The following is a 13068-nucleotide window of genomic DNA, read 5'->3' as shown; positions in this document are numbered from 1 at the left end:
TAGTCTTAGTTGTCTCATGTTATAGAAGTTTTATTTCCATAGGTTGGAGATTTGGGATTCATAAGATAGAATAGAGTCAAGTATAACTCTGAGGCTCTTAGAGGTTTTGTCTATATTTAGAGGGTAGTGTAACAGTTGTAGGAATTGTTTGTGAGGTGTGAAGCCATAGGACTTTGGTTTTTGTTGTGTTTAATTTGAGTTTATTGATTGCAGCCCAGGTATGTATTTTGTGTATGCATTTGGGTATTTTTTGAGAGATATCATGTGCATTGTGTTTGATAGGGATGAGCAGGAGGATATTATCTGCATAAGATAGTAAGCATTCGTTGCTGTTGAAATTAATATGACCCAAGTAACTCATGAAAAGGTTGAACAGTATTGGGGAGAGTCACAGTCCTTGAGGACACTGAAGAATACATTCCAGCTTCTGGAGAATGTTCTATCTTTCCAATCTATTTTGTAGGAAATCTTTGAACTAGCTTAGAACAGTGCCTTCAATGACTATTTCACTTAGTTTGGTTAGAAGTAGGTGGTGGTTGACTAAGTCAAAGGTGGCTGATATATCAAATTGGAGTAGAACTGCCTGGTGTCCCATGCTTAAGGTCTGTTTGATTTTGGTGGTTAAGGTTAATAGAAGTTCTGTGAGCAAAACCTGTACCGTGAGGAATAGAGGCAGAAGAATTTTTGATAATAAGTTGAGAGTTGTTTGCAGACATGCACTTCTAGAAATGTAGTAAGTATAGGGATGCCAGCGATGGGTCTGTAATTTGAAGGATTTAATAGATCTGTGTTTTGGGTCTTGGGAATAGGGGTGAAGGCAATATGACTTATTTGAGGTGGTAGTTGGCCATGCTCTTGTAGGTTGTTTAGGAGTTTGGTCAGCCAGGATATGATGTGATCTGGGCATATGCTAATAAACGAGTAGGGTATTTGTCAAGGATGCAGCTGTAAGTGGCTAGTTTTTTTTTTTAGCTGGGAGGCTATGTCAGATGTTAGAGACTTTCCAAATTCATTCAGCCATAAAGGTGTCAATTGTCCTTGGATGTAGTGTGTATTCTGGTGGTACAGTGATGGATCCACGACTCGGATCCATGGCTATAGAGTGGTCCCTTGGGTGAAAGGACATATGCGTCCCCTTCAGGACACACTGTTGTCCTGCTGGTCTCCTCAAATAGATGCTTTCCAGAAGCCACTTCCTTGGACAACAAAGGTGCAGAGCAGCATGAATTGGTGACTCCATCCACAGTTGCTATCGAGGGGCATGCCTCTCCGTTTGAACTCGTGGACGATTCTAACAGAAGTCAGCCTATATGGCTGGGGAGGTCATTGCAACGGGCACCTGGTTAAGAGACAATAGACTCTGTCTCAGGACATGGTCCATTAACAGGCTGGAACTACGAGCCCTGAGCTCATCGTTACAGAAATTGGAGAGTTCTCTGCACGACAAGGCAGTCAGAGTCTTCTCAGACAATGTAATGGTAGTAGCTTATGTCAATCAGCATCTAGGCACCAAGAGTGCTCCACTGCGAATGGAAGCCCAATCGTTGTTCTGGTGAGCAGAGAATTGCCTACAGGCACTATCTGCAGCGCATATAGCAGAAAAGGACAACATCCAAGCCGATTATCTGAGCAGATAGACTCTAGACCTAGGAGAGTGGTCATTGTCTCAAAGAGCCGGGGTTGGCCAACATTCAACTTAACGGCCACGGCAACCAAGAAGAAAGGGACACACCTCTTCATCCAAAGATGCAAGCCCAGAAGGCAGGCTTGGACACAATAGCAGCTGTGGCCAGAAAGGGCACTCTTATACGTGTTTCCTCCATGGCTCATGATAAGTTGAGTAATCCACAGGATAGCAGACCACCAAGGAAGGGTAATCTTAGAAGCCCCAGATTAGCCATATCAGCCTTGGTATGCAGATTTAGTCCATCTCCAGAGAGACAAGAGTCTGAAGTTGCCAGTACACTCAGAGCATTTGTCTCAGGGACCAATTCTAGAAGACCTGGATCACTTTGGTCTTACAGCTTGGCTCTTGAGTGCAAGGCGTTAGCACACAGTGAATACTCGAAGGTAGTTATTACCACTCTGCTTACAGCCAAAAAGCAATCAATGGTTTTGGCTTATGCTAAGTCCTGGGAGATGTTTCAGCTCTGGTGTGAGAAACAAGATGATGTAGATCCCCTGAGGGCAGTGATCCTAGCTTTTCTCCAAGCTAGAATTGAAAAAGGGCTGGCAATCAGCTCCCTCAAGGTTCAAGTAGCAGGTCTCTCTTGTTTCAGGGCTTGTGCGAACAAGGTATCCCTGGCTTCTCATTCAGGTATAGCCCAGTTATTGAAGGGTGCTTTCAGTTACGCCTGCCATTATGATAGCTCTTCCCATCCTGGAACCTGAATGTTGTCATACAAGGCATGACTAATGCTCTGTATGAGCCTTTACAGAGGGCATCGTTTTTTGACCTTTCTGTTAAGACGGCTTTCTTAGTTGCTATCATATCCGCTTGAAGAGTGTCGCAGGCACTTTCCTGCAGAGAACCATTCCTTAGATTCACAGAGAAAGGAGTTTCCATATGCACTGTACCGTCCTTTTTGCCGAAGGTAGTCTCAAGTTGTTATGTAAACCAGGAAGTTTGTCTACCTGCATTACAGTCCACAGAATCAGAGAAAAAAGACAAAGTCCTATGACTGCTGGATGGACGCAAAGTGATTCTATGGTATCTGGAAGTTACTAATGAATTTCAGCTTTTAGATCATCTATTTATACTGTCTTGTCCAGCCAGACAGGGCAGGCCGGCAACTAGGGCGATTATCTCTAGATGGATCAACATGGCCATTTCTTCTACTTACATTGCCTGTGGAAAGCAGCTGCCATTATCATTGAGGGCCCATTTGATGAGAAGTGTGGCCTCCACATCTGCCTGAAGAGATTTGTAGGGCAGCTACCTGGTCCACTCTTCATATGTTCACCAAGTTCTACAGAGTGGACGTTGCAGCATGAAGGGATACAGCTTTAAGGCCACACTATTACAGGCAGATAGGCAGGCTCATCTGTCCCGCCCTAGATTCAAAGGATTACTTTGGCACATCATAGAAACATAGAAGATGACGGCAGATAAGGGCCATAGTCCATTAGGTCTGCCCACTCTACTGACCCACCCCCAAGTCTACTATCCTAGGGATCCCACTCCTGATGACAGGTTCCTTTGACTTAACCCTCTAAGGGATCCCACATGGGCATCCCATTTGCTCTTAAATTCTTGCACGCTGTTTGCCTCGATCACCTGCACCGGGAGCTCGTTCCAAGGATCAACCACTCTCGGTGAAGAAATATTTCCTGGTGTCGCCATGAAATTTCCTGCCCCTGAGTTTGAGCGGATGCCCTCTTGTGGCTGAGGGTCCTTTGAGAAAGAGAATCTCTTCTTCCATCTCGATACGGCCGGTAATATAATTAAACGTCTCGATCATGTCTCCTCTCTCCCTACATTCCTTGAGTGAGTACAGCCGCAAATTTTTCAGCCTTTCCTCGTACGATAGATCCTTGAGCCCCGAGACCATCCTGGTGGCCATCCGTTGCACCAACTCTACTCTCAGTACATCTTTTCGGTAGTGTGGCCTCCAGAATTGTACACAGTATTCCAAATAAGGTCTCACCATGGTTCTGTATAATGCCATTATGACTTCAGGCTTCCGGCTGACGAAACTCCTGCGGATGCAACCTAACAACTGTCTTGCCTTAGATGAAGCCTTCTCCACATGATCAGCAGTTTTCATGTCTGCGCTGATGATCACTCCCAAGTCTCGTTCTGTTGAAGTTCTAGCTAAGGTCTCACCATTCAAGGTGTAAGTTCTGCACGGATTTCTGCTGCCGAAGTGCATGATCTTGCATTTCTTAGCGTTGAAGTCCAGCTTCCAGGTCGAGGACCAAAGCTCCAACAAATGTAGGTCCTGTGTCATACTATCGGGTGAATTGCCGTCTCTCACTATATTGCATAGTTTGGCGTCATCAGCGAATAACGTTATCTTACCTTGAAGCCCCTGAGTTAGGTCCCATATGAATATATTGAAAAGGAGCAGGCCCAAGACTGAGCCCTGCGGTACTCCACTGGTCACCTCCGATGTTTTAGAGAGGGTACCGTTAACTACCACCCTCTGAAGTCTGCCACTCAGCCAGTCATTGACCCATATAGTTAGTGTTTCTCCCAGCCCCATTGATTTCATCTTGCTCAACAGCCTGCGATGCGGGACATTATTGAAAGCTTTGCTGAAGTCTAGATATACGACATCCACGGATTCTCCCAAGTCTAGCTGTTTTGTTACCCAGTCAAAGAAGCTGATGAGATTGGATTGGCAGGACCTACCCTTGGTGAATCCGTGTTGACTGGGATCCCATAGATTCTCCTCATCCAAGATTGCGTCTAATTTACGTTTGATTAGTGTTTCCATGAGTTTGCATACTATTGATGTGAGACTCACCGGTCTGTAGTTTGCAGCCTCTGCCCTGCAACCCTTTTTGTGCAGTGGAACGACGTTAGCTGTTTTCCAGTCTATGGGGACTCTCCCCGAACTTAGGGAGAGATTGAAGAGTCCTGATAGCAGTTCTGCCAGGACATCACGCAGCTCACTGAGCACCCTGGGGTGTAGATTGTCCGGTCCCATGGCTTTGTTCACCTTGAGTCTTGCCAGTTCGTAGTAGACGTCACCAGGTGTGAACTTGAAATTCTGAAGCGGGTCTTCCACACTGGGCCTTGCCTGCAACTGCGGACCGTGCCCCGGTGCCTCGCAGGTGAAGACCGAGCAGAAGTATTCATTCAGTAGTTCTGCTTTATCAGAATCTGATTCTGCGCAGTTCCCATCTGGTTTTCTAAGGCGTACTATCCCATCTGTGTTCTTTTTCCTATCACTAATATACCTGAAGAATTTGTCCCCTTTCTTCATGTTCTTTGCCAGAGTCTCTTCCACTCGAAGTTTGGCCTCCCTGACTGCCGTTTTGACCGCTGCAGACCTCGCCCTATGTTCTAGGTTAGCTTCCCTGGTCTTCGTTCGTTTGTAGGAAATAAATGCTTTTTTCTTCTCCTTGACAAGGTGCGAGATTTCTGCGGAGTACCATTGAGGTTTGTTGTTTCTCCGCCGTTTGTGTACTGATTTAATATAGAGGCTTGTCGCTTCATGTATGGTAGATTTCAGGGATGACCACATAGCTTCCACATCATCGGTCGTAGCTTGGTTCTGCAGTGTCCGGTGGACGAAATCTCCCATGCATTCGAAGTCAGTGCCTCGGAAGTTGAGTACTTTTGTTTTCATGTTTGACCTATGGAAACCTTTCCTGAGGTAGAACCACACCATGTTGTGGTCGCTGGAGGCTAGCGTATCTCCTACCGAGACCTTCGAGACGCTATCCCCGTTGGTGAGTACCAGGTCCAGGATCGCCTGGGCCCTAGTGGGTTCCAATACCATTTGTTTAAGTCGTGCTCCCTTTATGGATGTTAACAGTCTCCTGCTGCCACTGGTTGTCGCTGAGTATGAGTTCCAATCTGCGTCAGGCATGTTGAAGTCCCCTAGCAGAACAGCGTCTCCCCGTAGAGTGATATTCTCTGTCTTTAATTAATTCGGAGTCTTTGTCTTCCAGTTGTCTTGGAGGTCTATATACTATGATCTCAAAAAATACGACCATGTTAGCCCCTACTACACCAAACTCCATTGGCTTCCAGTTGAGGCAAGGATCATCTTTAAGTTCGCCTGCCTCTGTTTCAAAACTCTTACAGGATCTTCCCCAATCTACTTGTCTGAGCACCTTGAAATAGCAGGCCCCTCTCGCACACGAAACGCCCACATATTCACCTTTCCCTCCCTAAAAGGCTGCCTCTACAAGAGATTCATTGATAGAACCCTAGCATTCCAAGCGGGCAAATGGAACAATTGCCTTACCGCCCTCATCTCCAACTCCCCGCCCTACCACCTGTTCAGGAAGTCACTAAAAACCTACCTCTTCGACAAATTCCGCTAACGCTGCCTTCCCTCCTTCCCTGCACCCTCCTGACCTCGACATGCCTCCATTCCCTCTGACTACGCCCCCCTCCCAAGCCACTATGGCCTCTCTTTCTCAATTTCTGTTTTACCTAATTGCCCTGCCTTTTCATTGCCTCCATTTACCACCGCTATAACATGTAACATCGCTATATACGTACTGTCTCTTCTTTAGTATATGCCTTTTTATTACTGCTATTTATGTAACATCTCTGTAAATGTAACAACACTGTAATATGTATCATCGCTGTAAATGTACAGTCTCTTCTATTGTTAACCGCATTGAACTTCCATGGTATTGCGGTATACAAGAATAAAGTTATTATTATTATTATTATTACACCAAGATACAGGCATTTTTCCCTGCCTCTGGCCAGGTTCACCCAGGGGGATTCCCTGGTGTACTTGACATCTGTGATTCTGGTAGTTTTGATGTCTTCTTTAATGTATAGTGCCACCCCTCCCCCTGACTTTCCCTCTGTGTCCTGACGAAATAAGTTGTATCCCGGTATAGCCATATCCCATGAAAGTCTGTGAATCAAGTTTCGGATGAAGTTTCGGCATTCATCCAGAATGAAACACCTATTGCACTAGAAAGAAGGATTAGGTTATTACCTTGATAATAATCTTTCTTGTAAATAGGTGAATCATTCTGAAACCCCATCCTGTCATTCGTTCAGTGAACCTGCTTACTGTCTCAAACAAGAATGTCAGTTCTCAGAATGAGGTTTTTCATATCAGTCTTACTTTAGGAAGAGGAAAACATGTGTAAAGACACAAAAATTGCTGGGGTATGTAGAGCTCCATAAACATTTTGCACTGGTTAAAATTCTCCTCTCATAAACTGCTGCTCTATGTAGTTTGTTATTAATAGTTTTCATATACTTGTTACAGTTCAGAACAGAACACATCTGTGTTTTCGGGGATTTTCCCGTGCCCTCTGTTCTTAATGTTTATCTTTATAGAGGCTATCGCCTGCTTTGGTATAAACTGAAGGGAGCAGCACAGTACACTAGATAAGGAGCAGGAGTTGAAAATTGATTGATACCTTCTGCATAGTTTGCAGGTTCAGACTGAATACCCATCCATCCAGAATGACACATCTATTTACAAGAAAGATTATCAAGGTAAGAACCCTGTAATCTTCTGGATATGACCAGAATCTCATCCTTTTGTAATCCGCATAGAACTGCAAGAGATTGGTGGAATGTAATGTAACCTAATCTTTCTATATATCAATAATAAACACTCAGTATGATGATAACATTCATAAGACATGGCAAACTAAAACCAAAAACAGTATAAAATATTTGAATAGGTAGACACTGATTTTAAGAAACATCTGAGTGAAAGCAACAGCTGGATTGATTAAGAAAACTAGTAAAACAAATTAAAACTGATTATATTTGAGTGTGTTTGGATGCCCCATCATATTCTGTTATCTCTTGTGATGTGGTTACTTGCACATCCTATACTGTATTGTTTGTACCTGATCTGAAAGGGAATTTTTTCATATGAATGACGTTATAGTTTGTTGGTTTGTCAATTTGTTTAAACTAATGATAAATCTTGGAAGTACCTAATTGTAAATCATGAAAGAAGGTAGTATAATTTCCTTTAAATGTATATATCTATATATATTCTAGGGAGTGTCTTGGTGAGGCACATGAACCATGTGATTGCCAAACTTGGAAGAACTGGCTGCAGAAAGTATCAGAAATGAAACCAGAAGAACGTAAGAGAGGGTTTTTTAATGTTTACAATAGCTGTCTAACCTGCTGCTTTATACCTAGTAGTGCTATCATTAGATTAGGAGTAAATAACACTTGTGAGATTGTATGTTTAAAAAATAATTTCCTTTATGAAAATGGAATTAAAAGTTAGCATAAAAATATGACACGGCCTTTTCATTGGACTCAGCTGATGTGTTTCTTGACTTTATCAAAGTGCACATTTTGAAAGTAGCCATCAGCAAAGTGACATCAGTAGAATGCAGAACTAGGATGGTCATGGATTTGGATTATAGACATATGCCTTTCCAGACCTAAGCTCAGATACAATAACTATGCACTGTCCTAGAGGACCCTAGAGGTCTTTGTACCTGAGGCAGTAGAAGGTTAAATTACTTGAGTTAATAAGGAATATCATTTAGGGAAAATTGATTTGAACCCTGCCTTGCACACCAGTGTCTTCCCATGCCCATTTCTGAGGGACTCATCTGGAGTGCTCTAGATATAAGTAGATAGATAATTTCGACTTGAAAACTGAACAAATATAAATTGTAGATCATGCAACAAGCATCAAATAGTGAGCCTGAAGACCTTAGTTTTACATAGTGACTTTAATCACTGAAGACCTAATTTTTAAAAATATTAAAATTGTCTTGCTTATGTTTGCTAAGTAACATCTGTCTTAATACTTCATGTTCTAGTGCAATAGGCACAGCGTTCCTGAACTTTTGGGTAGTCAATCCCTTCCCATGAAATTCACCCATAGAGAGCCTCATTAGCATTTTCTTTGCTCTGCCTCCCATCATTCTGGGCTCTCCTATAAATTGGGCAGAAGTAGGGTGGGCTTAGGACCTAGATGTTCTGAAGCGATAAACATTTTACAAAACATCCAGGGCACAGTTTGGACATTTGGGGCTAGACTTGTTTTGAAAATGAATAAGTGCCAAAAAGGTGCCCAAATTGACCAGATGACCAATGGGAGGATATAATCATGATATCCTCCCCCCCACACATACACATATATACTTCCCAAGTGGTCACTGACCCCTCCCACTCCACAAAGGTGTGAAGGAAACAGACAGACATGCCTGTTTTTATAGCTGCAGATGTTATAGCCAGTTGTATTAGAGCAGCAAGTAGGTGTCTGGAGTAGCCTGGTAGGTCAGTATAGTGGACTCCAAGAAGGAGACCCAGGCCCATTTCACAACTCTAACTAGTACACTTGTGGTGGAAAGTATGAGTCCATCAAAACCCTACTGTACTGATATATAGATGACACCTGCAGCCATAAGGGTTATTGGAATGGTAGACAGGTGGATCCAGTAGGTTTTGAGTGTGTCTTGGAAAGCTCCTCAAACAATGAGATATGTACCTGGGTCCTCTTATATGATATTCACTGCAGTGACCCCGAGGGTGTCCCATTGCTCTGCTGGCATGTCTGTGTGACCAGTCTACTAAAACTGTGGCACCTCCTATGTCCAAATGGCTTGTTTCTGCATTTTTCATTTGGACGTTTTGTTTTTTGAAAATAGTCAAAAATAAATGCACTAAAGGTGAACACATCTAGAAAGGTCATTTTTGAAAAAATAAGATAGACGTTTTGTGATTTCAAAAATGACTATTTTCTCTACATGATTTTTTTGGACCTACTTCATAAAATGTACAAACTTGGACTTAGATATCATATCATAGATGTCCCTCTTATATGTACCTAAGGCAATGAAATGTAGAGTTTATTTTCAAATAATATCCACATTTATTAGATAGCTATTTCATTTGATAATTTCTACAAGCTGCTTCTCATAACTTTAACATATTTTTTTTAACACATGTTAGATATTTGCACTTTCTATAAGACTTCATATAATGAAATCTTGGTCCTATTACATTTCAGTTCCTCTCCCTTTCTGAGGTAAACATTACTAGTGGCACAGGTCTTTAATGATAATACTTCAGATTACTTTAGTTCTTGTTTATATTTTAACTCTCTTGTGTTCCAGGGGCCAGGTTGCCTGCAGTGTTACAAAATTGATTTTCTAGTAGCAGATAAATTAGTTATAATAAGCCAGTAGCTGCCTAATATGCTGTTAAAACAGTTTAATTTACATAATTCTTGAGCAGATTACTGAAAGTTTTAAATTAATTGCTTAATTTAAAAAATATCAAAGTGAATAGATTTGCAGTTTACCCTGTATCTTGGAAATCAATTTTACTGTGGTTTTGATTTATATTATTCTGTGTAGGGTCATGCAGTATATTTGCTCCAAGCTTACGAAGAAATGTTTTTCATATACCAATTTATAACATGCTTCTCTGTTTACACAAGATCTTAACTTTTGATTTATCTTTAATTGCTTTAAGTTGTAGGAGTGAATGAGGCTTATGAAGATGCTGCCAACTGCCTGTGGTTATTAACAAATTCCAAACCTTGCGCCAATTGCAAATCTCCAATTCAGAAGAATGAGGGCTGTAACCATATGCAGTGTGCCAAGGTAGAACATCTAGTTGTCTATTTCATGTTATGATACATCCACAGCAAATGAGATGGCTTTGGGGCTCATTTTCAAAAAAGATAGATGTCCAAATGACAGCATAAACTGGCATTTGGATGTCTTACTAGTCAAAACATCCAAGTGGGCATTTTCAAAATTGACTTTCCAGACGTCTTTCTGGTTGTTTTGTCTCCAGTGTGTCTAAATCTTAAAGGGGCGTGTTAGAGATGTGTTTTGGGCGGGCTTAGGACTTGGACGTTCTGCAGGGATAACCAAACTTTTAACAAAATGTCCAAGGCATCATTTAGATGTTTGAAACTAGACCTGCTTTAAAAACAAATAAAGGTCAAAAAGGTGCTCAAACTAACCAGATGACCACTGGAGGGATTAAGGCATGACCCCTCTTACTCACCCAGTGGTTACCGATCCCCTCCCACCACCTGATGTGAAACCCCCCAGTATATTCCAGCCTGTATTCCAGCTTCAGATAGCCACACAGACAGCTAAGCAGAGCAGAGGGGCACTCTTAAGGGGTACTGCAGTGAACGTCACATAAAAAGTCCCAGCACATGTCACAATAATTTGCTTATATTTTATGGTGAGCCCAACAAAACCTACTGTACCTACATAAAGATGACACCTGCAGGCATAAAGGCTATTGTTGTGGTGTACAGGTGGGAACAGTAAATTTGGGGGTGGGTTTTGGAGTGCTCACCATGCAATATAAGCAGGTTATAGGGACATAGATACCTGGGACTTTTTGTGACATTCACTGCAGTACTTAGAATGCCCCTTTGCTTTGCTTGCTGTGCTCAGCTGTCTGTGGCCATTTTACTAAGAATGCTTTGTGCATGGACGTCCAAATAGCTTGTTAGATGTTTTTGTATTTGAAAATAAGGGCCAAAATGTCTAGATAGGTAATTTTCAAAACAAGAAGATAGATGTTTTGCAGTTTTGAAAATTAACATTTTCTCCACTGGATTTCTGGATGTCTTTTCAAAACATCCAAACTCAAGACTTAGGCCCAGATTCACTAAATATAGAAACTCAATCGCTGTTTGCTGATTCTCTGGCCGATTTGCAAACAATCAAGTTTGCATGCAAATGATTTGCACGCAAACTCACCAACTGTCACTGCTGCCAGGGCTTCTGCAGGGCTTTTGGTTGGGTTTTTTTTCATTTTGGTTTTTAATGGCATAGATATTTTGTGTGTATTACACATGCAAAATATCTGCCCATAAAAAAATAGAAAAAAAGCCCTCCCTCCAACAAAGTGCCCCCTCCCTCCCCAAACCAAAAAAAAAATGGCAGGAGGGATGCCCACTCCCTCTTGCCACCAGACTCTCCCCCGCTGCTCCACCCCCATGCAAATAAGGCAGGAGAGATGCCCACTCCCTCCTCCATTGGCCCCCCTCCTGCCGTCAGACCGGGACCCTGGACCTCCCATGTACCTTTAAGTCAGGAGCAGACCGCTCTCTGCACAATGTGGGCCTTAGGCCCCTCTCCGGTGCAACATGTGATGCACGGGGAGGGGGCCTAAGGCCCTGATTGGCTCCTCCCTTGGGATGGGCCTGAGGCATCTGAGCCAATCAGGGACTTCGTTAGGGAGGAGCCTAAGGAAGTCCCTGATTGGCTCTGGTGCCTCAGGGAGGCACACTTGATATAATGTTTAGCTGTAGATCTGCTATCCCACAAGCACAGGAAACAGCAGTATTTAGTGAATCCTTCTTGCATTCCCATTAGCATGCCAATGATCTTCAGATCACCACAGATGTTCCGCTGGTATGTTTTATAACTGATTGCTTCTAGTAAATTCTTCATATTCTTATAAGACTCCTTTAGATGAGCAGAATGGGCAATTGATATGCTTGGTTTGGAATTTCCGTTGTGCAAGTAACACTGCCTTCAAACTTCTCTGTGAAGAATCAATGAAGAGACGCCATTCTTCTGGACAATGTACTTGTGACAAACTGTTGAAGAGCCCGTTGATGTCATGACAAAAGCACAATGAGCCGTTTACAGTGAAGAATGTTAAGTTATGATTTCTTTTTCTGTAATGAGTTATATTAGCATTTTTTGCAAGTAAGTGCTTAAACCTTGAAGCAAGAAGTTCTGCTTTTTCTTTTGAAAGATTTAGATCACAAATAAGATCATTGAGCTCAGCTTGTGTAAAGGTCTCTGGTTCTGAATCTTCATCATTCACATAATCAGGATAAGATAATTCTGAATTGTGACCAGCTGCTGCATCATCATCATCACATTCCTCATCATGTTCCACAGAAGCAAGTCCATCTTGTGGAGGTACAGGGACAGGCAGTGAGTCTTCATGAGGAACAGGCCTAATAGCAGAATCCAGAGTAGGATATATAATTTTGTGCTTAGTTTTAGCTGAGAATCCACTTGTGTTCACAAGGCAAAAGTAGCAATCTTTAATATGGTCTTGCGGTTCCCTCCATATCATTGGGATTGCAAATGACATCGCTGCCTTTTGTCGATTGAACCAGTCACAAAGTTCATTGGAACACCTGGATTAGTCACTAGGAATCAGGATACTGGGTTTGATGGACCTTCAGTCTGCCCACATATGGCAATTCTTATTCTCTTAATGAGAATGATTTTATAACTGATTACCTGGATTGAGTGAATAAAAAAGCACCTACACCTATTTGTAGCCTATTTTATAAAGATCCTTATGTATCCTTTATAAAATGCTAGCACAAATCTTGTAGAAACTGGAGGTAAAACAAACCTGTATAAATGCACACCAGTTTGAGAGCAGTTCTAAATGGACAAGCATACAATACATTCCACCTCAGAACATGCCTA

The 13068-nt window shown here is 42.3% G+C and overlaps 1 protein-coding gene across 8 annotated transcripts in view; it reads left to right on the top strand.

Moving 5' to 3' along the window:
- The window catches only part of ANKIB1 (ankyrin repeat and IBR domain containing 1), a 280095-nt gene that overhangs the window by 165835 nt on the left and 101192 nt on the right, over positions 1–13068 (top strand). For 7 of the 8 annotated variants that reach the window (XM_033931147.1, XM_033931152.1, XM_033931151.1 and 4 more), the window contains exons 10-11: positions 7667–7755; positions 10112–10242. In XM_033931147.1, coding sequence (XP_033787038.1) covers positions 7667–7755; positions 10112–10242 — 220 coding nt within the window. The remainder of the gene's footprint in view (positions 1–7666; positions 7756–10111; positions 10243–13068) is intronic. The other variant, XM_033931149.1, reaches the window with a different exon arrangement.

Source organism: Geotrypetes seraphini, chromosome 2, assembly GCF_902459505.1.
Source record: "Geotrypetes seraphini chromosome 2, aGeoSer1.1, whole genome shotgun sequence".
NCBI lineage: Eukaryota > Metazoa > Chordata > Amphibia > Gymnophiona > Dermophiidae > Geotrypetes > Geotrypetes seraphini.
Note: the sequence above shows the minus strand (reverse complement) of the source record. Positions and strands in the feature narration are given on the sequence as shown.